Genomic DNA, 25,885 nt, shown 5'->3' with positions numbered 1-25,885 from the left:
TTCCTCTCTCTGTCCCTCAGCATTGCAACCAGTCAGATCACATCACGCATCTGTCTGACATGCTGAACATCATCTTCACTGTCCTGTTTACCGTGGAAATGATCCTCAAACTCGGTGCCTTCAAAGCCAAAGTGAGCCTGTCATTTAGACTACTGAATCCCAAAATGAAATTCACACTTCTCAAATGTGTGTTTCTCTCTGAAAGGGTTACTTTGGAGACCCCTGGAACGTCTTTGATTTCGTCATCGTGGTGGGCAGTATTGTTGATGTCGTCCTGAGTGAAATTGATGTAAGTTGCACTATCTTCTACGGATATCCTCTCTGTCACACTACCGTCTCCAGTCGGCCTTTATCCCTCTCGGGCTAGTCAGCGGAAACTGCAGAATCACGACCCGGCCCCGCCCTCCGCCCTGCCACATTCCTCCCCCGTTCTCTCAGGCCGGGGAGTCCCTGGCATGAAGTACACCACCCCCCACCCCTTCCCTAGCACCTTGCATGGGGAGGGAAACAAAAAATTTTGTTGCACCTACACGCCGTAACGGCGATCGTGCCAAATTAACAAAACTTTTAAAAGAGAGGGAAAGGCCAACACGGAGAGACAGAGAGAGAGAGAAAAAAACACTTACTCGCCGGTTCTACGATATGCCGTAGCTTGGTCCTCGGCCACTCCTCCACCCTCTAATGGACGACAGCTGCACCTCCACGGGCGGATCGGAGGCAGCCCTCAGGCCCCTGACGGACAGAACGCCCCGCCATATTTTTGGTGGATGGTAGGGGTCTCCCCCGCCCCTGGCAGCATTAACTGCTCCAGGTGGTTGGTTGGGAGCCCCTCCTCCCCTCGCGGTCGGCGGCCATTCCTCCAGCGGATGGCCGCTGCTGCTCCTTTGGGGTGGATGGTAGCAGCGAGAACTCCACTACGGCGCATCCCTCCTCCTTCCCGGGTTTCGGCACCAGTGTAAAGGGATTAATGGAAAGGAGGAGGTGAACTGGCTTAACAATATAAATAATAGTTTAATATAAAACTCAAACCCAAAAAGACAAACACACACACAGGTGTCAGACAGCTGTCCGTAAATCTCTCTCTCTGTCACACTGTCGTCTCCAGTCGGCCCTTCTCTCTCTCGAGGGCTAATTACCCGGATTAGGGGTCGGGTGTGCGGAATCACGACCCTAACCCCACCCTGTCACACTCATATTATATTCCACATCATGATAAAACTGAAATTTGCAATGAAGAGGTCTTGTTGTCGTCCTGTGTCAGAGCATCTTTTTTATTTACTTTGTCTACTTCTCTGTCTTTTTGTATCTGCACATCTTTAGTGTTACACACAAATGGTTGGTCCATTACCCATGTATTGTTCTCCACGAGTCCTGATGTTGGCTTTTATTAATCTTTTCTGGTATTATCTGTTTCTTTGCAGGCTGCTCTAGCTGCTCAAGGTGGACTTTACTGTCTCACGGGCTGTTCTGTAAATATCCACATTCATTTCAGGGATTTTACACTATAAGATCATAACATTTGATCACTAAATACGTTTTTTAATCAAGCAATACTGCAGTTCAAAAATACAACTCTTCAAAAATTAAAATTAAAAACAGGCTTATATTTTCTCAGGAAGTGAATCCAATGCAAGCGATAGCAGTAAGTGAAGATTGTGTTCCTATTGAGAAGTTCTCCATTTGTGTTATCTGTAGGTTATTGTGCGAATTGCTCATTTGTTTGTTTGCTCCTCAGGACTCTGAGAATATGAGCGTGTCGATCACATTGTTCCGACTCTTCCGTGTCATGCGTCTGGTGAAACTCCTGAATCGTTTTGAGGGGATTCGTAACCTGCTGTGGACCTTCATCAAATCATTTCAGGTTTGATGGTCCATTGGGTCATTCAAATATTCTGACAGAGATGTGTTTAACGTTACTGTAGCAACATGGAGTCCACACCAAATTTCCCCTTGAGGACAATAAAGTATATTTAGACGTTTGTTGTGGTTGGTGGCTTGTATTTTTCAGGCTTTGCCATACGTGGCTCTTCTCATCGTCATGCTGTTCTTCATTTACGCCGTCATCGGCATGCAGGTAAGACACACACAAACTCACCTGTGATTCACGAATGACATCCTGGTCTGTGTGTAGTCAAGAATGTGATACCATGATTGTCCTATATCAGGTGTTTGGCAAAATTGCGCTAATAGACGGAACTGTGATCAATCGCAACAGCAACTTCCAGACGTTTCCTCAAGCTGTTCTTCTGCTGTTCAGGTCAGACAGAAGTGTGAAAGCTTTGCTGCTGACTATCACACCTGGAGTCACAAGTTTGAATCCAGGGCGTGCTGAATGACGCCAGCCAAGTCTCCTTAGCAACCATATTGGCCCGGTTGCTAGGGAGAGTAGGGACACATGGGGTAACCTCCTCGTGGTGGTGATTAGTGGTTCTCTCAATGGGGCGTGTGGTGAGTTGTGTGTGGATCGTGGAGAGTAGCATGAGTCTCCACATGCTGTGAGTCTCCGCGGTGTCATGCACACGAGTCACGTGATCAGATGCGCCGATTGACGGTCTCAGACGCGGAGGCAACTGACACTTGTCCTCCACCACCCGGATTGAGGCGAGTAACTGCGCCACCACGAGGACCTACTAAGTAGTGGGAATTGGGCGTTCCAAATTGGGATAAAAATGTATATATTTTTTAAATACTTGACTATTATGATGTCATATAAAAACAACAAAAATGTCACGTGTGTAAAGAGAGACATACCTGTGTTCAGGAGTGCTACAGGTGAGGCGTGGCAGGAAATCATGTTGGGCTGTTTGTACGGCCAGCGCTGTGACCCAAAATCAGATTACCTACCTGGAGAAGAGTACACCTGTGGCTCTGGATTCGCTGTTTTGTACTTCATGAGTTTTTACATGCTGTGTGCTTTCCTGGTGAGTATTCTCTCTCTCTCTCTCTCTCTCTCTCTCTCTCTCTCTCACACAAACACACTGTTAGTCTGATTTTGCTCTTTGTAGATCATTAACCTGTTTGTGGCTGTGATCATGGACAACTTTGACTATCTGACCCGTGATTGGTCGATTCTGGGGCCGCATCATTTAGATGAGTTTAAGAAGATCTGGGCTGAATATGACCCTGAGGCCACGTAAGTCACAAAACAAATAAACCAATCAAATATACGTTTATTTTGTCTTACTGTACTGGATGATTTTTTCACTTGTTTTTAACCTGTTTATAGTAAAAGCAAGTGAAAAAAGTAATCCAAAGTATTTAGATTATGTTACTGACCATCATTAATCATATTAATAATAAATGATAGATCCTCTTTCATGAAAAAACACCCTATACAATTGAGTTTTTCATGATTTGTAATGACTCATTAGGTTTATAATAGAATAATGTTATGATGGGCCTACTGTTTGTTCGTGCAGCACAACTGTAGGCCGTCAATGCTTAATACTAATAAGAATAATATGTTTTATTTGTGAAGTACTAAATAAGGTTTACAAAGGCTGTGTTTACACTGCACAGATCCAAACTATTGACCGTATCCGATCTGTTTACATTCACTGAAGATACGACTCGTACCTGGTGTGTTTACATTAATCTTGATATATTATAATGACGATATAAATAATAGTTTAAAACAAAACTGAAACAAAAAAGACAAACACACACAGGTGTCGGACAGCTGCCCGTAGTTCTCTCTCTCTGTCGCACTGCCGTCTCCAGTCAGCCTTTATCCCTCTCGAGGGCTAATTAGACTGATTAGGGGACGGGTGTGCGGAATCACGACCCTAAACCCACCTTGCCACAATAACCTTTTGATGAAAGATCCTGGTGTTGTTTTACAGGGGACGCATTAAACACCTGGATGTTGTGACATTGTTGAGGAGAATCCAGCCACCGCTTGGGTTTGGGAAGTTCTGTCCCCATCGTGTCGCCTGTAAGGTGAGACAAAGTTATATTAAATGGAGACGCACAAAGACATTCAAATGCTCCTGGATGAAAGATATACAACATATTTACACATCTAACAATATAATCACCAGTTCCTCGTGTTACCGTGTTTATTTCCAGAGACTGATTTCCATGAACATGCCATTAAACAGCGATGGGACGGTCACGTTTAATGCCACTCTGTTCGCACTGGTCCGAACGGCACTGAAAATCAAAACAGAAGGTTTGCAGCACTTTATAAACCCTTTCTTTGAGACTTTTATCAGTATGAATCCTTCGACTGTTCAATTCTGTTTTCATATGATTGGTCAGGTAATTTTGAGCAGGCCAACGAGGAGCTGCGTGCAATTATTAAGAAGATTTGGAAACGGACCAGTATGAAACTGCTGGACCAGGTCATCCCACCAATCGGAGGTCAGCTCTCACATGAAACATCTGAGCAATGAGCAATATTATTAGCATTAGTATTAATCACTAGTGTTTCGTCATCACAGACGATGAGGTCACAGTGGGGAAGTTTTACGCCACCTTCTTGATCCAAGATCACTTCAGGAAGTTCATGAAGCGTCAGGAGGAATATTACGGATACCGACCGACAAAGAAAAACAAAAACACTACAGAGATACAGGTCACATGTCTCTCTCTTTATCTCTGTTTATGTCTCACAGCGTATTTAGTCAGTCTTGACTCCATCTGTGTCTCTCTCAGGCGGGTCTGAGGAGCATTGAGGATGAAGCCGCCCCCGAGCTGCAGCGGGCGATCTCTGGAGATCTTCTGAACGACGAGGAGATGGACAGAGCGATGGATGAAGCCGCAGAGGAGGGAATCTACAGGGTGGGTAGAGAACAGAACAAAATAGACAAAAGCTTCATACATACCGTCAACCGTATCTCACCTAGAAACAGATGAACTTACTTTTCCGCTAACTGTCGTGAAACTAGCGAGCAGGTGGCCTGTTTGGGAATCATGTGGATCCGTTTAATATGGAGCGAGGAACCCCGATGCCCACCCAGGTGACCAGCCAGCGCCCCCTACAGATCACAGACAGCAGAACAGAAGAGACAGAGGCCTCACCAAGCTCCAACTCATATCTGACTTACCACGCCAACACGAATAACAACAACACAAACAATAACAGGACCAGAGAGAGGTAAGAGTAGAAAGACAACTTCAACTATTACAGCAAGACGCAATGGCCAAAGACCGATGTTAATTCATTGTGTTATTCTCTGCATTTGGACAGAAGTCCTGAACAGCAAAGTAAAAATAGAGGCAACACATTAGCATGTAGTTCTAACCTTGGCCACCAGGTGGCACTATTGGTAAGCATGAAATCAGATGCATACAAGGTGACAGAATGTCTGTGGTACTTTATCTGTTGATTTATAGATTAATAGTTATAGTATAATACAATAACAAGAATGTTTAGCAGATCTTGGAGCATCTGATTTCATGCTTACCAATATTGGCACCTGGTGGCCAAGGTTAGAACTACATGCTAATGGTTAGCTAGAAAGAAACAAACTCCTTACAGTTGAGGGCTTCATACATTTCATGTCAAAACCTAAACAGACATGCACACAACACTTGTGCAGATTGGATAAGCCGGTAAAGGTGTTTACGTGCAGAGCTAAATCGGGGTATGAGCAAAAATCTACCCGTGTCGATTGTTTTTTTGCTTAATCTTACACGATAAAGGAAAAACATTTAAACCATTTTCATTACATGTTGTCGGCTTATTAAGTATAATCTGTGTAAGAACGTGCTCATAAATGCACTCAATTTCTGTCGCCCCAAAATATGTTTAAAGTGCACATGATATCTTTGACCATTTTGTCTCTGATTTTATTCAGTATACAGGGTATACTTCGTTTTTGTGCGTTTCAGATCGGATCAATCGCATTCTAAGTATACTCCTATGACAGCAAGCAAATACGAATATGTGGTAGGGGTCTCCCCCACCCCTGGCAGCGGTAACCGCTCCAGGCGGCCATTTCTCCACTTCCAGGCGGTTGGTTGGGAGCCCCTTCTCCCCTCGTGGTTGGCGGCCATTTCTCCACTTCTCCATGTTTTTCTTTACCCTTGATGGCAAACATATACTGTCACCTATTCCTTAAAGCATTCTAAAGTGCTAATTTGGTACTCAAGAAAATGTTCTTATTATTAGAACAATTAAAAATGGTTGCGCTACCGTGCAACATTACAATACAGTGTGTTTTTCCATATTTGCTGAGGTATTGAGTTCTTACAAGTTGCTTTACACTTGCAAGTAAAATTTTGGTTTCAAAAACAGAGAGATTTGTTTTAGAGAGATGACGGTGATGGTTCTCGCTCTCGGTGGGGTGTGTGGTGAGTTGAGCGTGGATGCCGCGGAGAATAGCGTGAAGCCTCCACACGCGCTACGTCTCCATGGTAACGCACTCAACAAGTCACGTGATAAGATGCGCGGATTGATAGTCTCAGACATGGAGGCAACTGAGATTCGTCCTCCGACATCCGGATTGAGGCGAGTCACTACGCCACCACGAGAACTTTGAGTGCTTTGGGAATTGGCCGTTACAAATCGAGAATAAAATAAAATAAAAAAGACTCCATTGCTCTGTACCATTGGTCGTTCAAACAACCCACGACTAGTCATATTTAGAAATATGTAGTTGTGCACATTTCTATATGGTGATGTTGATGAGGAAGCTGACATGTGCTCTTCTTTGGTCAGGTGTGAACTACATTTCCCATCTGGCATCAGTGCATCCAGACATCACGGTCCAGTGAGTGCAGCTGACTTCCTCATTCAAGAGGTGAGATCACAGGTGTTTCAGACACGAAGAACCTTCTTCATCAGTTGCGGTGATTTTAGGTGTTCTTCTGTGTGTGTTCCTCAGGCTCTGCTCGCTGGAGGGTTGGAGTGTCTGGCCAGCGACTGTCGCTTCGTGTCTGTAACGAAGGCAGAGATGGCCGCGGCCCTGAGCTTGGATGTCAACTTGCTGGAGAGGAATTCAGCAGCCGTTCTTAACAAACGTAGAGGACTTTGTGTTGTTAGAGAGACGTTCTCTCGTCCAGATATTGCACACTGCTTGGTGTAGGGCTCATCAGAGGTTTCTGGTTGGGCCTGACCTGAGACAAACTGACGCTGAATTATCAGATGTCCCACATGGGATCTGGGCACTTTTTTCACAGTTTCTGTATTGATTGAGGGGGGAAATCTGTGCAAGGGGTTTATATATGGTAAATATTACTTGGAACCGAGAGTACACTCTTATTGGTAGCTTGAAACCATTGTCAAAGAAGGTCAAATGTGAATATTTGTATTTAAACAATATTTATAAACTAATTTTTGAAACAGTCAAATTTAAGTCTTTTTTTCAGTACTGCAGGCACCAATCTGTGGAGCCCAAGTCATCGGGACTATCCTACACTACAAAAAATATTTTAGCCTATTTTTTAGATGTATCCATTTCAATTTAATAAAAAATTTCCATCTAATTGAATTGAATAGTCTTGAAGAAAATGAAATTAATAAAACATGCATTTTTTAAGATTTATACATTTGGTTAAAGATTAGGCAATTCAATTAGATGGAAATTTGTTATTAAATTGAAATGGATACATCTTAATAATAAGCTAAAATATTTTTTGAGTGTATCTAACTGAGCCAGTATTTGGAGAAATGTGGTTAAGTTAATTTAAGATAACTCTTCACCTGATGGGACTAAACATAACTTTAGGATTCTTCTGAAGTGGTTTTTGAATTTGTTTTGCATTGCGAGAAACGTTAGAACTTGTATCCAATCGCATTTCTTGACATAGTTGTTCTAACATAGAAAACAATAAAACATTACTTTACTCAGAATGTTTAAGCCTGTTTCTCAAAACATAGTTTGGGTGTCTGAAGTTTCTTCAGCTGCTAAAACCAAATCTTAAAGTCAAATCTTAAAGTCAAATCTTTCGTATTTTCAAGACGATTGTAATTACCATGGTAACGGACACGTTCACTAAAATATCGAGTGAAAACACATGAATAATCGCACCAGCTTTCACACATAAAGTTTATATATATTAATAATAATATTTTACCCACCCTTTGCGTTTCTACTCTTTTAACACGCACTTTTAAGTTAGTCCTCCCCAGGTAGCCAAACAGATGTGGGCCAATAAAGGCCCAGATCCGCAAGCCGGAAGAAATAACTCGCCCAGTTCCGTTGCCGGACTCTTGTGAAACGCGGCAATGAATGACGCGCCAGAATCGCCCGAGTACACTGGCCCGAGTCCGGTGTCGAAATTGAGCCGACGCTGCCGAATCGGGCCATAATCACGCCAGCATAAATTGTATAATTAACCGGTACTGGCCCGAGTCTGGTTTCCGAGTCAAATATATGAAATGCAGAACTACATTTAATTAATAAGAAATACAAAAAGACATTTTGCCAAAAGCAATATTAGCTTGCTAAAATAAGTAGCCTATAACATTATGTTTTAAAAGTTCTTGTAACTTATTGGTTACCAAAAAAATACTAAAATGTATTATTAAAGACTTAAAGAAATATATTATAAAAATTAATACTAAGCATGCAAATATTCAGAGGCTTTAAGTGTTACACTTTTGTACAGTAGGTGTTGTGCTTTACTGCTCTAAACTATTTGTCAGTCGCAAAATCTCTTTTGCTGGTACTTCAACTAGCCTATATTTTAAATTAGTTCAAACAAACCTTCACTTTCAGCAGATGAACTGAGAATGATTCTTCTAACACTGAACACATGACAGCAGTGGTCGTGATATGACGCCACGGTCTGACGCTGCTTTATTTTATATAAACATGACAACATTTAACAACACACCTCAAAATTCATAAAATATATAATCTATTTGACTTTACTGCAAACATATCATTATTTTAATCCTGCCAAGAGGTCACGCCCCAAATGAAAATGACACCATGTAAATTTCAGAAAAATGTGAATTTATTTAAACATTTTGACAAGATAAAAATAAAATAAACTTGACAAGAACAAATGCATAAAAACAGAGAAATTTTATGAACTCTCAGGCTCACCTCAAGGATATCCTAAAAGAGGTACAGAGTGACAGAAAGAAAGAATTTAAGAGGGGACACTAAATGACACATGGTTAGTCAGTTAAAGATAGATCTCAATAGTAAATGGAAAACAACCTTTGAAACATACCTTAAGATCTAATTTTTTTTGTTTTAGGGCCCGCTCTCTTCTTCCCCCATCCCTATCAGATGCCAGCTGCAGCCATCTTTTTATAAACTTCTCAGTTTCTCCATCCAGAGCACTTGCAGTATTCCGATTCTGTCGGATAGATTCTTTAAAAAGAAAAAGATATTAGAATTTAGGCATGATTGTTGATATGTGGCATAAGTTTGCCCGTTTTAACTTAAGATATTGTAAGACCATGGGAATAAGATGGGGGGAAAAATCTAGCACTTTATGGATTCAAAATGTGACATTTTTCCATATTACATTTTGAATCTAGCACTTTATGGATTCAAAATGTAATATGGAAAAATGTCAATAAAAATTATAATAATTCTGACATGAAAACTCACACCGAAATTTAGATTCTGAAATAAATTAAATTAATAATGAATAATTGTTATTTGTACCCCAAAAACAGGCAGGGCTGCTACATCGATTTTCAATAATTTATTAATTCTTACCACTGGTCCTATGACCAATCAAACAGTGCAACAAAATTAATCTAAAGAAAATATGTATGATTTCAGTCTCCTAAAAGAAAACGTATTTACACGTCTAGATGTCAAATCTACAAATCTAGATGACAAAAAATCTATAATTATTACACATTACACGCACATATGCTAATATACTGTTGAAATTACATAATAAAGGTTCACTCACCACAAAATACATTGTTCCCTAGTATAAATGTTGTACCTTTACTGTATTTTTTTTTATTATATAAAAAGTGCAATTATTATTAATATTATAATCTCAAACGGGTAAGCTACTGTATGCTTAGTCATTTCTGTCTCTCACTCACTCTCTCAATGTAAATAGAGAGAGCACTGGCGCTCAGATTGCGTGAGAGAGGAATTCACGCGAGAGCGCTCGCGCTCAGAGTGCTTGAGCGTGACAGAGGAGTTCACGCGCTCCTGAGAGAGCGAACTGCCGCACTTTTCACGCAGCCAAATATTAGAGTAAAATATTATTATTGTAAACTTACTTAAACAAATACTAACGTTAACTTTACCAACATGAATCTGAAACGAAATAGGTTTTCTCAATCCTAGCAAATCTGCTCCATAAAGTGTGAATGACGTGACAGATATAACGGTATTAACGGTCAGTAGGCCGAATTAGCGGCGCTGAAAAGTGTAATATGGGAAAAAGCCACAAAAAAGACAGAAAGCCATTGTTTATGAGAACAGTAGATCTAGATGTGTACGTTTAAAATACAGACCGTCCATTTTATACTTATATATACAAAAAATACTTTACCTCAGTAAAACTCTCAGTCCGGCGATGACCTCTCATCCAAAGGGAAGTCCGGCTGTGCGCGCGATGGCACGTATCCCTTGCTTATATACCCTCGGCTGGTTCTTTCGCGGTCTTTGCACTTGGTGTGAAATAGTGACGTTTATATATATTTTTCTTTATTATTATTATTATTATTATTATTATTATTATTATAAGCAAAGTCCATTTGGTATAGTAATACTACTACTACTACTACTAATAATATAATTTTCTCTTTTTTTCTAATTATTATTAATAAGCAAAGTCCATTTGATGGGATATAATAATAATTATTATTATTATTACTAATTATTACTAGTAATAATAATTATTATTATTATTATTATTAGTATGGCACTTTTAATAAAAAATACATACTAAAAGTCAAATGTTTTGGTGTAACTTCAGTTCGTAGGTATATCCAGATTTATTTAACAAAAACATGAACAAATACAAAATAAACAAATAATGTATGTCATTCCAAATTTTTTATAAGTTCATCATGCTAATCCTTGATATAATTAAATCATAAATAATAGGCATATATATTTTATTAAAGTGAAACATTTTTAGTTTATAATTCATTTTTGTTACAGTTGTAATGGCAACAGGTAAAATAAAATTAAAACAAAAAACTCATTTTGAAGTTCTATGAATTGTGGCATTTTTATAATTTAATACCTAATGCGCCATTTCTCAACCAGAATCGGCCCAGCTACACACAGCCAAAATCTTGCCAGATCTGGCAACCGTTACTGGGCCAAAGCTGGCTCACTTCTGGTGAGCCGCTGCCAGTACACAGCCGAGTGAGCCGACACTCAGCCGCGATTGGCCCGATTCCGCTGGCTACCTGGGTCAGATATACGATCAAGTACTGATGCAGCTCTGCGCGCGCTTCCCGCCCTACTCCCGCTTTCATCGGTTAATCCCCGCGCGCACCGTATGGAGCCGCTGTCGAATTGTCTCCGGGAGCTTCATTCATGAAGGTTCTGAAGGATTTTAAGTTTTTAAAGTCTTAAATGTAACTAATATATTCAGTTTTCCCCTCTACATTCCCTGCTGATTTTGGCGGGAAATATGTGGAACGGATTTAAACATGGTAAAACAGAGCTGAGAGTATTGCATTCTTATTGGTAGTTGAAAGTATCATTAGCCAAAAATGCAAATATTTACAAGTCCAAATCACCCATACGGCACAACCGGGGGTTTTCTTGGGTCCAAAAATGGTCTTCAGTGGTGGCTGAGGTGCCAAGCTCACCCACAAGCTCAAAGTTGGTTGGTTACATAATTGCAATTAATTACTAATTAACATAATTACTAAATTGCATTTCATGTTTACATTGGAAATCTGGAACGTTTTGAATTTTACAATTGTTTGACATGTTAACGCTATGGGAAATTAACTTCATTTAAATAAGCCCATATTTGTATAGGGCTAGTTATAATATTCTGACAGTGCCTACAGTATGAGTTCCACTTAAAATATTTGTGTCCTTTCAAAAATATTTTTCCTTTAATAATTAATAGTAAGTCGTTTCTTGACATATCTAAAGGTAAACAGGGCCAGTTTGTCCAAATTTCATGGAGGTTCAGATTTTAAACCCCTTCAGTCTACAATTTGGACATGCCTTTATGAATGTTTATGAATTGTTCTTCCACTGTTGGCATTGGTAGACTAATTATATGGCCATAACAACAATGGATGTCTCCTTGTCATTACTTTAGTTTGATCAATGTAGCTAGTCTTTATATATATATATATATATATATATATATATATATATATATATATATATATAACAATAATAGCTAAACACATGTACATAAAATACGTCAAATAATATAAAAATGAAGTTACACAGATTCCTCCTAATAGATTTAACATGAAACTATAACTTTTTGTCACTGTGTTATTACAGAATACATGAAACATGAAAATATGAGAATGTGGCATAAATTGGGGCAGATTGATGCCATCTGGTGAACAAAATATAAATAACATGAGTTGAACATCATGTGATGCCAGTAACAGCCAGTAGAGTACTGTAGACACTTGCTGTGCAGTCTGATGGGTTGTTGTAAACTAATTTGATATTTTCTCACAAGATATGCATTTGGATATATATTCAGACATTGTCAAACTATTATTTTTCAGAGTTTAGCATTTTCAATTGATTTGAAGTGTCAGTTGTTGCAGTTAATTATGCTGCAATCAAACCTGACCATGATGTTACAAAGAGAAAACACAGAATAAACATTTGTATAACAATAATTTATTTCACATAAAACAAAAAAATGTAATAGCTCAAAGTAAATGCATAATAATATCAAGAAAATAAACATCAAGAAACAGAAATTAACTGCTAAATTCAATTATGGGGCTTTTCTGCTGCACGGTACAGCTCAACTCTGCTCGCTTTTTGGGGTTTTCCGCTGTGGATAGTTCCTGGTACCTGATACTACCACCTCATTCCAAGCGAGCCGAGCCGATACTAAATGTGACGTCAAAATCCTGCAGATCACTGATTGGTCAGAGAGAATCGTCACTACCAGCGTCACTGGATTAGCAACACGTGACATGAACCCGCCAGTTTTACAGTTAGCAACAGTGATAGCAGTATCATTTGTTCAGGCGACTTTCGAATTGTAAAGAAAAATGTCTGTGCGCAAAACCACGACATGGTCAATAAACGAGGTGCAGACGGTCCACTCGTTAGCGACGAACGAAACGATAAAGTCTTTCAGGAAGTGTCTCAGCTGTTGGATGCACACGGCTTCCACCGGACCGACCAACAGTGAAGGGAAAAGATAAAAACACTTAAAAGTGACGACAGAACCATCAAGGAAAAGTGGAAGTGGTTGGACCAAATGGACGCTATCTAAACCGGCGAGCTATGGGAGGGAGAGAACGCTGGACTCGGTCACGGCTGGAGTTCATGATGGAGGATGGGACGTTTTGTCACTTTATTTAGTTGAGCAGCTGCTGGAAGCTTCTAAAACACCCAATTTAACTGTTACACTTGTGTAAAATCACCATCAACAACTGCTTTATGTAGCACAATGAGCTAGCAGCTAACAGCTAACGGTTGTGTTATTGTTTATGGTCATCAGGGCCGGCTCTAGTGTTTTGGGGGCCTTAAACTAAAATAGTGTATGAGGCCCTACAGGTTTCTGAACCAGAGAAAAAAAATATGTACATGTTTATATAAAATAGCATGTCAACTAACATCGCTTTCTTTCATACAGATTACATTGCAGGAGAATATTTGTTTTAAAATGGAACAGTTTTATTTAAAAGTAGACATTTGAAGCTTTCTTAAGACATATGTTTCATGTTTGTGTGAGAAGTATTCGCACAAACATGAAATCAAGTATTATTTTCTTTATTGTTATTGTGAGTGTACACAAATAAAAGTTGATCCTTTATAGTCTCTGATGATGTCTTACACTTATCTGTATACCCAAAAATTATGGAGAATTTCATTTTGTTTCCGCTGTAATGACGAAAATATCCAGCACACAAAAAGTAGCAAACAATATTAAAATGCACTATCGTCTGATTCGGGAAAACAGCATTTCTCTGATCCAGGGGGGTACGTTCGCTTCATGACGTCTGTTACCATAGCTACTGCTCCTGGCAGTAGAGAAACGGAAACAGCAGCGCGCATCATCCTCTCGAAACCACACAATTTAAAACCCTCCATCCTAGTTCCAAAATTAGGTTTAAGAAATGTAGAAACATATACGGAACGAAACATACTAGTTCATTGATACGGTTGTGTGTACTGTTGATTAAAGTAATTGAATGTAATAATTGGGGGTGGTGGGGGGGCCCCGAACCAATCGCGGGGCCATAAACTAATGTTTAGTTTGTTTACTGGGTCGGACCGGCCCTGATGGTCAGTAATGTTTGTGTCGTGTTTATGATGATGTCACGGCAGTAGAGGCGGCGTAACTATGACGATCAGCCTATAATCCCGCCCACATTGAGGCGGCACTAAACTGCAGTGGAAAAGCAAACTCAAAAAAGTTAAGTGAGTCGAGCCGTAACGTGCCGTGGAAAAGTGCCAATAGACAATGAAACAGAAGAATCACTTGTACCATGTGACCCTCTGATTGAACCTTTGAAATCAGTACCCATCAAATTCAATGACACCATCACATTCATATACAAATAAAGTTACGAACCGATGAAACTTGAGAATAAGTGAAATTAAAACATACAGACATAAAAAATATTATAAAAGAAATATGAATAAGGATAAACAACATGACTGTTATACATCTGCTGTGCATTCATGGGATCCCACCCACCATTTGTCATGATAATTGAAATATGTGATTGTCTTCACTGAAAGTCAAACATGTGGGATCTATTCAAACTTGAGGCCATTTGCCTGAAACGTCTTGGAAGATTTTCAAAAACAAGATTCTAAAGTACAGCACAAATGCCCATAATGCCAATGAAATCCAGCAGTGAAGAGAAGGTTTTTCTACAGCTGGGAAGAGAACAGACTGATGTACAGACTCTTGAAGACTAAATCCTCATTAGAATGATTCTGTAGTGCAATGAAACGCTTCATTGAATATCAGGAGCTCAGACAGCAGGAATACAGTCTAGAGGACAGAACAAAGAAGGTGTTTATCTTTTGCCCGTCTTCATGTAGGATGGAATGGCTCCTCTGGCCGTCAGACCCTCGAAGCGTTTGTACGTGTAGTTGATGAAGACCCAGTCCTTGTTCTTATACTCAGACTCCGGACGACTGCTCACCACCGCTGGACCTCAACAGAGACATCACAACATCAACCTCACGGCTTACAGATTCAGTATTATAGAATGAAAGTAATAATCTACTTCCTGTGTATCTGTCTGTTTCCTGTTTGTCTGCTTCCTGTTTGTCTGTTTCCTGTGTAACTGTTTCCTGTTTGTATATTTCCTGTGTAACTGTTTCCTGTTTGTCTGTTTCCTGGTAACTGTTTCCTGTTTGTCTGTTTCCTGAGTAACTGTTTCCTGTTTGTCTGTTTCCTGTGTAACTGTTTCCTGTTTGTCTGTTTCCTGTGTAACTGTTTCCTGTTTGTCTGTTTCCTGTTTGCCTATATCCTGTTTGTCTGTTTCCTGTGTAACTGTTTCCTTTTTGTCTGTTTCCTGTGTAACTTTTCCTGTTTGTCTGTTTCTTGTTTGTCTGTTTCCTGTGTAACTTTTTCCTGTTTGTCTGTTTCCTGTGTAACTTTTTCCTGTTTGTCTGTTTCCTCTGTAACTTTTTCCTGTTTGTCTGTTTCCTCTGTGTAACTTCTTTCTGTTTCCTTTTTGTCTGTTTCCTGTTTGTCTGTTTCCTGTGTAACTGTTTCCTTTTTGTCTGTTTCCTGTGTAACTTTTCCTGTTTGTCTGTTTCCTGTTTGTCTGTTTCCTGTGTAACTTTTTTCTGTTTCTTGTTTGTCTGTTTCTTTTATGATTGATTTCTGTCTGTCTGTTTCCTGTGTAACTTTTTTCTGTGTGTCTGTTTCCTGTTTGTCTGTTTCCTGGGTAACTGTTTCCTGTGTGTCTGTTTCCTGGGTAACTGTTTCCTGTGTGTCTGTTTCCTGTGTGTCTGTTTCCTGTGTAACTGTTTCCTGTGTGTCTGTTTACAATATGTCTATTTTCTGTGTGATTCTTTCCTATGTGACTGTTTTCTACTTGTTTTCTTTGACTGTTTCCTGTTTGTTTTGTTTGACTCTTCCCTGTGTGTGTGTTTGTTTCCTGTGTGTCTTACTTGTCGGCTGTAAGATGTCTGATTCTGGAAACTCGTCGAAGTTTGATGTGTCGTCGATGCTTTTGATCTCAATAGGAATTGTAGCAGGTCTCTCTCTGTGAACGAGTTGTGATGCATTGTAAGAAAATGAACTGACCAAATAATAATAACGTAATAATTGAACAGTTAATCTGTTAAACCTGATATGGTCGTAATCGACTCCTTCAAAGAAAGCGTTTCTCTTGATTTCTTCAACACCAGCTGCTCCGATCCGATGATCAGCTTCACAGCAGAATCTCAGGATCAGTTCTTTGGCTCGCTCTGAGATCGGGACCTCTGGAGGAAACACCAGCGTCTCTTTCCAGTTCATCACCTTCTTGTAGGTCTCCTGAGGAGTTTCTGAGCAGAACACAGGATAACCTACAACAGCACAACACTAATGTCAACAACCACACGCACAGTAACACATGTGCTAACCAGACAGGATGCAAGTTTTCCAGTGCCAAGTTATTAGTCTGTCCTCACTGAAAGCAAAATGCTTTTACAGTTCTACTAAACTTCTACTAAACTTTTTTATGGACTGTGCCACCACAGGAACATTTCAAACAGTACTATTACGAGTTTGACTATAATGTTGATCAGGTAAATGCTACATTGTTGAACAAAAGCATCAAAATACTCAAAGTGACTTTCATTTACAAATATTTTGCTTCGTACCAATCAGCATCTCGTACATAATGACGCCAAGGCTCCACCAATCACAGAGTTTGTTGTAGCCAGTCTGCATGAACACCTCTGGGGCGATGTAGTCCGGCGTTCCCACGGTGGAGAAGGCCTGAAAGAGGCGGAGCAACCTAACGCATCACTTCCTGTGTGCTTTAATCAACTAATGAAGCTTCATGATGCTGTTATAAACACTCACCAGCTGTCGACGGTTTCTTTTCCACGTCTCCGCTTTTCTTTTAGAGTTCATGTGCTGAAACGCTGAGAGAAAAACACATTATTATTTATATTGGGTTAGTGATTTTGACCTGAGATCAGATTGTAAAGCATCTGGTATTAAAGTCAATGTCAAACAGTTTTCTTTTCTGTGTTGAAACAGGAAGTTGTGTGTTGGCATGACAACAGGGTATTTGTCACTCACTGAGGTCGCTGGATTGGCTGTGATTAAGATTCCGATAGTACTCGGTCCGATGAGCTTTTTTAAGCCCTGTACACAACCCGAAATCAGACAGCTTGACGTGACCCTGGAACACACACACACACAGTTCTGATGAAACACATCTCACAGCCAATCAGAGCGCTTGCTGAGAGGAAGCTGAGCAAAAACAGAAGACGGCAGAAGAAGAAAGTGTTGGTCATTGGGTCACTTCTTGTTTCTGTGACAGTCACAGCACATAAATGAGTGAGAGAGTGAAGGCAAATGCTCTGAGAATCCACTGCGCTAGCTGATAGCGTTGTTCATTTGCATGTGCTGTCTGCATTGATTTAGCCATTATCAGTAGAAAATAAATACAATCCAGTTTCGCTAGTGGAAAGCAGGTTTGTAAACATTTATTATTTTAGCGCAAAATTAATTATGCCGAGCAAATACCGCTGAGCTTTGTGAATAAAGCACAACCCATAATTGACTGTTTCCTGTGTGTCTGCTTCCTGTGTGTCTGTGTCCATTTCTTGTGTATCTGTTTCCTTTGTGTCTGTTTCCTGTGTGTCTGTTTCCTGTGTATCTGTTTCCTGTGTGTCTGTTTCCTGTGTATCTGTTTCCTGTTTGTCTGTTTCCTGTGTGTCTGTTTCCTGTTTGTCTGTTTCCTGTGTGTCTGTTTCCTGTTTTCTGTGTATCTGTTTCCTGTTTGTCTGTTTCCTGTGTATCTGTTTCCTGTGTGTCTGTTTCCTGTTTGTCTGTTTCCTGTTTGTCTGTTTCCTGTTTGTCTGTTTTCTGTGTGTCTGTTTCCTGTTTGTCTGTTTTGTGTGTCTGTTTTCTGTGTGTCTGTTTCCTGTGTGTCTGTTTCCTGTTTGTCTGTTTCCTGTTTGTCTGTTTTCTGTGTGTTTGTTTCCTGTTTGTCTGTTTCCTGTGTGTCTGTTTCCTGTTTGTCTGTTTTCTGTGTATCTGTTTCCTGTTTGTCTGTTTCCTGTTTGTCTATTTCCTGTGTGTCTGTTTCCTGTTTGTCTATTTCATGTGTGTCTGTTTCCTGTTTGTCTGTTTTCTGTATGTCTGGTTCCTGTTTGTCTGTTTTCTGTGTGTCTGTTTCCTGTGTGTCTGTTTTCTGTGTGTCTGTTTCCTGTTTACTGTGTGTCTGTTTCCTGTTTTCTGTGTGTCTGTTTCCTGTTTGTCTGTTTTCTGTTTGTCTGTGTCCTGTGTGTCTGTTTCCTGTGTGTCTGTTTCCTGTTTGTCTGTTTCCTGTGTGTCTGTTTCCTGTTTATCTGTTTTCTGTGTGTCTGTTTCCTGTTTGTCTGTTTCCTGTGTGTCTGTTTCCTGTGTGTCTGTTTTCCTGTTTTCTGTGTGTCTGTTTCCGGTTTGTCTGTTTTCTGTTTGTCTGTGTCCTGTGTGTCTGTTTCCTGTGTGTCTGTTTCCTGTTTGTCTGTTTCCTGTGTGTCTGTTTCCTGTTTGTCTGTTTTCTGTGTGTCTGTTTTCTGTGTGTCTGTTTCCTGTGTGTCTGTTTCCTGTTTTCTGTTTCCTGTGTGTCTGTTTCCTGTTTGTCTGTTTCCTGTTTGTCTGTTTCCTGTGTGTCTGTTTCCTGTTTGTCTGTTTCCTGTGTATCTGTTTCCTGTTTGTCTGTTCCCTGTGTGTCTGTTTTTTGTGTGTCTGCTTTCTTTTTATCTGTTTCCTGTGTATCTGTTGCCTGACTGTCTGTTTCCTGTGTGTCTGTTTCCTGTTTGTCTGTTTTTTGTGTGTCTGCTTTCTTTTTATCTGTTTCCTGTGTGTCTGTTTCCTGTGTATCTGTTGCCTGTTTGTCTGTTTCCTGTGTGTCTGTTTCCTGTTTGTCTGTTTTTTGTGTGTCTGCTTTCTTTTCATCTGTTTCCTGTGTCTCTGTGTGTCTGTTTCCTGTTTGTCTGTTTCCTGTGTGTCTGTTTCCTGTTTGTCTGTTTCCTGTGTATCTGTTTCCTGTTTGTCTGTTCCCTGTGTGTCTGTTTCCTGTTTGTCTGTTTCTTGTTTGTCTGTTTTCTGTGTATCTGTTTGTCCGTTCCCTGTGTGTCTGTTTCTTGTGTGTCTGTTTCCTGTTTGTCTGTTTCCTGTGTATCTGTTTCCTGTTTGTCTGTTTCCTGTGTGTTTGTTTCCTGTTTGTCTGTTTCCTGTGTATCTGTTTCCTGTTTGTCTGTTCCCTGTGTGTCTGTTTTTTGTGTCTGCTTTCTTTTTATCTGTTTCCTGTGTGTCTGTTTCCTGTGTATCTGTTGCCTGTTTGTCTGTTTCCTGTGTGTCTGTTTCCTGTTTGTCTGTTTTTTGTGTGTCTGCTTTCTTTTTATCTGTTTCCTGTGTCTCTGTGTAACTGTTTCCTGTTTGTCTGTTTCCTGTGTATCTGTTTCCTGTTTGTCTGTTTCCTGTGTGTCTGTTTTCTGTGTGTCTGTTTCCTGTGTGTCTGTTTCCTGTTTGTCTGTTTCCTGTTTGTCTTATACAGTTTGTCTGTTTTTTGTCTATTTCCTGTTTGACTGTGTGTCTATTTTCTGTGTGTCTGTTTCTTGTTTGTCTTATACAGTTTGTCTGTTTTTTTGTCTATTTCCTGTTTGTCTGTTTTCTGTGTGTCTGTTTCCTGTTTGTCTGTTTCTTGTTTGTCTTATACAGTTTGTCTGTTTTTTTGTCTATTTCCTGTTTGTCTGTTTCTTGTTTGTCTGTGTCTTTAGTGACTGATTTCTGTTTGTCTATTTCCTGTGTAATTGTTTCCTGTTTGTTTGTTTTTTATGTTTGACTCTTCCCTGTGTGTTTGTTTCCTGTGTGTCTTACTGGTAGGCCAGAGGCCGCACTACATGTTTGTTTATGTTGGTTTTAAGTTTACCATTAAACTTTACGCCAGTTCCCGCCTCCTCCGTGCCCATCCTTGAACTGTTACATTATCTAATTTTAGACCAATAATTAGTCATTTGTAGTGGATTACAATTTTTAAGTAACTTTCCCAACACCGCTGATGGCACATCGATATTTCAGCACATTTAGCATCTGGTTAAACTGGATTTCGGAACGTTAGTGAATAAATGCCGAAATATTACGCAAGTATGTGAACACACATGCTTCTAGCTACGCAAGCACGATTTCGCATCGAAATCAGACCGCAAATCATAACACAACGCAAGTACGCGTTGCATTCTCAATGTTGCCACAAGGGGTGCTATAGCAAGATTAGTAAGAACTGACATGCCGGAGCAACAGTTTAAAGATGATAAATATATTATAAGTTAAAGTCAATATATTTATAGCAACTTACCTGAATAATAACGCATCCAGTTTAATGGCACAGACGTTTAAAGGTAACTCTATCGCCCCCTTGAGGACTGAGGTTTATTACCGCCACAGAAAGGCATGTTATGTTATTTACAGTATGTTTAAATAGACGTTGGCCAAGCACTCACATCTGCATACACATACTTGTGTAAAGTAAGTTTCTGGATTAATACGCAGGTACTTGTTCTGAAATATCATGCGCTTAACTGCGCTACAAAGTCAAATCGCAGTAACTATGACAACAATGGAACGTTTTTGGGTTTCAGTGGATTTTGTAGTTACTGTAATCGCAGAGTTTAGTTGATCCAAACCTGTGTATCATGAAAGAGTCACAACTGTAGTTACTGCGTTTTGCCTTTGGAGGACAGTAACGTGTCGTAACTGTTTAGTTTAGTGAATTCGCCACAGTGTTTGACCTTTGAGTCCAGTAGCACATTGTCTGGTTTGATGTCTCTGTGTATGAATCCCAGCTGGTGGATGAAATCGATGGCCAGAACCGTCTCGGCCACATAGAACTGAGTTTCCTCCTCCGTCAGAGTGTCTTTCTTCATCAGCAGAGTCATCATGTCACCTGGAGAATTCACACAAACTCTCAACACAAGTGACAAGATCTCATCATCATCATCATCATCATCATCATCGCAGACCCTGACGTAACATTACAGTCAACCCAGAGTAAACTCACCTCCAGGCAGAAACTCCATCAGCAAGTAAAGATTCATTTTATCCTGAAAACTGAAGAACATTTTCACAACCCAGAGACTGTCTGCCTGAACCAGGACGTCTCTCTCTGCACGGATGTGACCCACCTGACCCAAAGAGGTCATAATCTTTAATTACATTATAATGTATTTATTTGGGGTTTTTGGAATAAGATGTTTTTCTTTAGGTATCAGCGTATTAGCAGTGTCATTATGTTCATTAGATATTAGACGCTGGTGATCTTTGGCAATTTGTAATAAACTTTCGTTAAGCGTCACCTGTTCTTTCCGCAGCATGTCGGCTTTGCGAAGGATCTTCATGGCGTAAACGTGCCCGGTGTCCTTCTTCTGAACCAAACGCACCTGACAACAGCACAAACACACATATATATGTACAACACACACACACACACACTGATTCATTAGTGTGTCATCAGCGCACATTCTCACCTCGCCGAACGCCCCTCGTCCAATCACCCTCAGAGACTCAAAGTCCTCCAGGCCCAGTCTGGTTCTCTTCAGCCGGAGGAAGTCGGTCTCTTTACGAGCGTGCTGAGAGCGCCGCACACACTTCTGAAACATACATATATGTAACCTGTGTGACAGATCTGACACATTCTCCCCTGTGGGACAATCTCATTTGTAAAAATATATAAAGTAAAGCATGTTTTTATTTATTTTAAGTGTTCTCTAGGGGTTTGGGGTTAGTCTGTAGTCACTATAATTATCTTTATAGAAGTGTACGATGTGTGGTGCCTTGATCCCGCCACCGTATTAAATCAATTACAAATATAATTAGAACTTTATTTCTAACATTTCTGACTTTATTTCACGCAATTGCGACATTATATTTCGATTTGCGACTTTATATTTCGATTTGCGACTTTATATTTTCGATTTGGGACTTTATATTTCGATTTGGGACTTTATATTTCGGATTTGGGACTTTATATTTCGGATTTGGGACTTTATATTTCGGATTTGCGACTTTATATTTCGGATTTGCGACTTTATATTTCGGATTTGGGACTTTATATTTTGGATTTGCGACTTTATATTTCGGATTTGGGACTTTATATTTCGGATTTGGGACTTTATATTTCGGATTTGGGACTTTATATTTCCGATTTGGGACTTTATATTTCGGATTTGCGACTTTATATTTCGGATTTGGGACTTTATATTTCGGATTTGCGACTTTATATTTCGGATTTGGGACTTTATATTTCGATTTGCGACTTTATATTTCCGATTTGGGACTTTATATTTCGGATTTGCGACTTTATATTTCGGATTTGGGACTTTATATTTCGATTTGCGACTTTATATTTCGGATTTGCGACTTTATATTTCGGATTTGCGACTTTATATTTCGGATTTGGGACTTTATATTTTGGATTTGCGACTTTATATTTCGGATTTGCGACTTTATATTTCGGATTTGGGACTTTATATTTCGGATTTGCGACTTTATATTTCGATTTGCGACTTTATATTTCGGATTTGTGACTTTATATTTCGATTTGCGACTTTATATTTCTGATTTGGGACTTTATATTTCGATTTGCGACTTTATATTTCGGATTTGGGACTTTATATTTCGATTTGGGACTTTATATTTCGATTTGTGACTTTATATTTCGGATTTGGGACTTTATATTTCGGAATTGCGACTTTATATTTCGATTTGTGACTTTATATTTCGATTTGCGACTTTATATTTCGGATTTGGGACTTTATATTTCGGATTTGGGACTTTGTATTTCGGATTTGCGACTTTATATTTCGAATTGCGACTTTATATTCGATTTGTGACTTTATATTTCGATTTGCGACTTTATATTTCGGATTTGCGACTTTATATTTCGGATTTGGGACTTTATATTTCGGATTTGGGACTTTGTATTTCGGATTTGCGACTTTATATTTCGGAATTGCGACTTTATATTTCGATTTGTGACTTTATATTTCGATTTGCGACTTTATATTTCGGATTTGGGACTTTATATTTCGGATTTGCGACTTTATATTTCGGATTTGGGACTTTATATTTCGGATTTGCGACTTTATATTTCGGATTTGGGACTTTATATTTCGATTTGCGACTTTATATTTCGGAATTGAGACTTTATATTTCGGATTTGCGACTTTATATTTCGGATTTGCGACTTTATATTTCGGATTTGCGACTTTATATTTCGGATTTGGGACTTTATATTTCGATTTGCGACTTTATGTTTCGGATTTGGGACTTTCTATCAGAAATGTGACTTTATATTTCTCAATTGTGATTTAATATCTTGGATTTGCAACTTTATTTCTTGCAATTGTGACTTTAAATCTCGCAAGTGTGAATCATTATCCCTCAATTGCAAGATATAAAGTCACAGATGTGAGATATAAAGTCAGAATTACCTTTTTAATGAGTATTTCCTGGCAGGATCTGTCTTCTATAGATTTGTTGAGATAGATAAACATGTGTGTAATTGTTGTTTAAATAGATGTTCACCTCTTCATCAGGTAGTCCCTCCTCATCCATTACTTTCTCCAGTTTTTGCTGTCTGTGAACAGAATGTTTCTAGATGAGGTAAGAACTGTAGTTGTGTAGCGTAACACAAAAAGAGCAGAACACAACTACACAGACACTAATGGATGTTTCGTACTGAATGTGGATGTTTTTACTATAGAATAAAGGTTTTAGGGTTGTGTGTATATACCTCATCTGTCTCTCCTCGTGTTGTGTTATGAGGTTACTATAGAAGTTTTCCAGCATGACTTTAGCCATGGTCACTCGTTCCTTTGTGTGATTACTCATTAATGAGCTGGAGGTGTGGCCTCGGGTCGCCATGGTTACCTGAACACCACTACAACTCCAAACTGCTGGTCTGGAACCGGTTTGAGATGCAGATCTGTGCTGATGACACAACAGGTCAACACAATGGAGACAACATCATTTGCATAAACTGAGAACACAAACATTCTGTCATTTAACATAATGACACACAGACATTTTTTAAGTGTAACTTCAGTGAACAAATACTTGTTGGGGTCCCTGTATATAAGACTGTATAATAATAATATTTCTCTAAAATGTATTTGTAGTTCTGTCAGCCTCTGATGAAGGAAAAAACAAGCGAGTATTATTGAGACATTTGGTCATTTAAGCAGTTACTGGCTTTGGAGAAACCAAACTTGTCCCACACAAGAAGTCTTTTCCATCAATTAAATGCGTACAGATGCTCAATAAAGAACATGTCATTATGTAATGAGGGATGCTGGGGGCGGGGCCGCATGGTGACGTCAGCAGCGAGCGTTAACACATCAAACTTCACCTTTAAAACATAAGTATACATAAGAACACTGAAGCTCGTTATAAATACCTGATTTAAAGACTCTCAGTGATTTGCTTTGGCTCGTGATAGTCGATATTTCCCGCGATACTTGTTCTCTCACACATGAAGCGACTCCAGAAAAGAAAGAAAAAGAAAAACACGAAAGAAAAATAAACTTTCTGTGTGTTTAATCGGATGAAAGTTCACTTTATTCCGCTGAAGTCCTGCATCAATAACAGACGAATATCTCTGTGAAACTTCTGCGTTTATAGAGCCTACTGATGACGGATTTCACCCGCTGAACAGAAATGAGACTCCTCCCATAAAGAGAGAGAGACAGAGAGAGAGAGCGCTGGGAGATTTATAATAATGATCCTATTATTGGACATTTCATCTAACTCATTTACAGTTTTTATTATTATTATATGCGTTTAATTATCATTATTTATATTTTGGAGGATAAAAGTATGCAACATGAAATAATTAAATTAAATGAAAAAACTGTGTCAAATAAAAAGTTAATTAACAAAATACCATTCAAGTTCGAAACAAATCAATACATATTTTTTATTCTTTTTTTTAAATAAAGCAATTATTGCTTTACATTTTTTTAGAATATTCCCTTTTAATCAGGAAGTATATACATCGATGTTATTTTCGCTAAATACTAATGATGTATTGTTTAGTTTTAAACTTTTGTGGTTCTGCGCAGAACAGTGGACCGTGACGCTCTTGATTCATCCGTGTTGAGCGGCGCCGGAAGTGACCGGCGGCGTTGCGTTAGCAGCTCGCGCTAACCGTACCGGGACCGGCGGAACCGACAGTAGAGCTCAGGATCACAGCCGGTGCGGTCTCTGCTCTCTTCCTGTGACTGAACATGCACTTTATCTGTGAGTATCGGGTGAGTTACGCGGCTAGAAGGTTAAACGATCAAATAAACACTGAACCGGATCCGGGACTCGAACCCTCAACCGTAACCACCGGGACTGTTCGGCCCAGAGACCCATAACAGACCGCCGGACACTGACCCCAGCGATATATGAGTGATCTGACCCTTTACTACTGGAACACTGACGAATTAAACATACAAACACTCACTGTTAAATAATAATGAGGCTAATTAACATATTAATAAGCAACATAACCATATTAATGATCATAATTAGCATTAATATGTGACGTGCCTGGTGGTAACGTGGTAAAGTAATGGTGTTCTAAATGTGTTATTAATAAGCACTTTAAGAT

General features: G+C 39.4%; 2 protein-coding genes across 4 annotated transcripts in view; one reads left to right on the top strand and one right to left on the bottom strand.

The window, feature by feature from the left end:
- Nucleotides 1–7,798, top strand: part of cacna1sa (calcium channel, voltage-dependent, L type, alpha 1S subunit, a) — a 22,994-nt gene extending 15,196 nt beyond the window's left edge. Inside the window, exons 27-43 of one of the 2 annotated variants that reach the window (XM_052124379.1) lie at nucleotides 21–131; nucleotides 206–289; nucleotides 1,422–1,469; nucleotides 1,616–1,642; nucleotides 1,736–1,861; nucleotides 2,009–2,074; nucleotides 2,166–2,257; nucleotides 2,762–2,921; nucleotides 3,006–3,133; nucleotides 3,843–3,939; nucleotides 4,069–4,171; nucleotides 4,261–4,362; nucleotides 4,443–4,576; nucleotides 4,657–4,782; nucleotides 4,890–5,098; nucleotides 6,665–6,746; nucleotides 6,831–7,798. In XM_052124379.1, the coding sequence (XP_051980339.1) occupies nucleotides 21–131; nucleotides 206–289; nucleotides 1,422–1,469; nucleotides 1,616–1,642; nucleotides 1,736–1,861; nucleotides 2,009–2,074; nucleotides 2,166–2,257; nucleotides 2,762–2,921; nucleotides 3,006–3,133; nucleotides 3,843–3,939; nucleotides 4,069–4,171; nucleotides 4,261–4,362; nucleotides 4,443–4,576; nucleotides 4,657–4,782; nucleotides 4,890–5,098; nucleotides 6,665–6,746; nucleotides 6,831–7,031 (1,896 nt within the window). In that variant the 3' untranslated portion in view covers nucleotides 7,032–7,798. Of the gene's footprint in view, nucleotides 1–20; nucleotides 132–205; nucleotides 290–1,421; nucleotides 1,470–1,615; nucleotides 1,862–2,008; nucleotides 2,075–2,165; nucleotides 2,258–2,761; nucleotides 2,922–3,005; nucleotides 3,134–3,842; nucleotides 3,940–4,068; nucleotides 4,172–4,260; nucleotides 4,363–4,442; nucleotides 4,577–4,656; nucleotides 4,783–4,889; nucleotides 5,099–6,664; nucleotides 6,747–6,830 lie in introns of both variants that reach the window. The other variant, XM_052124378.1, reaches the window with a different exon arrangement.
- A 4,957-nt stretch (nucleotides 7,799–12,755) lies between these two features.
- Nucleotides 12,756–24,921, bottom strand: LOC127641163 (serine/threonine-protein kinase 38-like). Of its 2 annotated transcripts, none has more exons than XM_052123966.1 (13): nucleotides 24,689–24,921; nucleotides 24,026–24,222; nucleotides 23,818–23,869; nucleotides 21,759–21,881; nucleotides 21,588–21,671; nucleotides 21,293–21,416; nucleotides 21,024–21,178; nucleotides 17,320–17,422; nucleotides 17,098–17,159; nucleotides 16,893–17,010; nucleotides 16,376–16,595; nucleotides 16,197–16,291; nucleotides 12,756–15,228 (listed from the first exon to the last, which is right to left on the bottom strand). In XM_052123966.1, the coding sequence occupies exons 2-13, from the start codon at nucleotides 24,154–24,156 to the stop codon at nucleotides 15,089–15,091; spliced, it is 1,407 nt and encodes a 468-aa protein (XP_051979926.1). In that variant the 5' UTR covers nucleotides 24,157–24,222; nucleotides 24,689–24,921; the 3' UTR covers nucleotides 12,756–15,088. The 2 variants fall into 2 exon arrangements, with proteins under 2 accessions (XP_051979926.1, XP_051979927.1); XM_052123967.1 differs by having other exon boundaries at nucleotides 24,026–24,217.
- Nucleotides 24,922–25,885: the final 964 nt, after the last annotated feature.

Source organism: Xyrauchen texanus, chromosome 50, assembly GCF_025860055.1.
Source record: "Xyrauchen texanus isolate HMW12.3.18 chromosome 50, RBS_HiC_50CHRs, whole genome shotgun sequence".
Classification (NCBI taxonomy): domain Eukaryota; kingdom Metazoa; phylum Chordata; class Actinopteri; order Cypriniformes; family Catostomidae; genus Xyrauchen; species Xyrauchen texanus.
This window is presented reverse-complemented; position numbering and strand designations above follow the sequence as displayed.

Bases quoted from the DNA above. Each gene is read 5' to 3' on its own strand.
- LOC127641163 (XM_052123966.1), bottom strand. From the start codon at position 24,156: ATGGCGACCCGAGGCCACACCTCCAGCTCATTAATGAGTAATCACACA. The intron at 23,870-24,025 runs GTATATACACAC...TTCTGTTCACAG, and splicing joins CACGAGGAGAGACAGATGAG to ACAGCAAAAACTGGAGAAAG. The intron at 16,292-16,375 runs GTTTAACAGATT...ACTCGTTCACAG, and splicing joins GTCGATTACGACCATATCAG to AGAGAGACCTGCTACAATTC.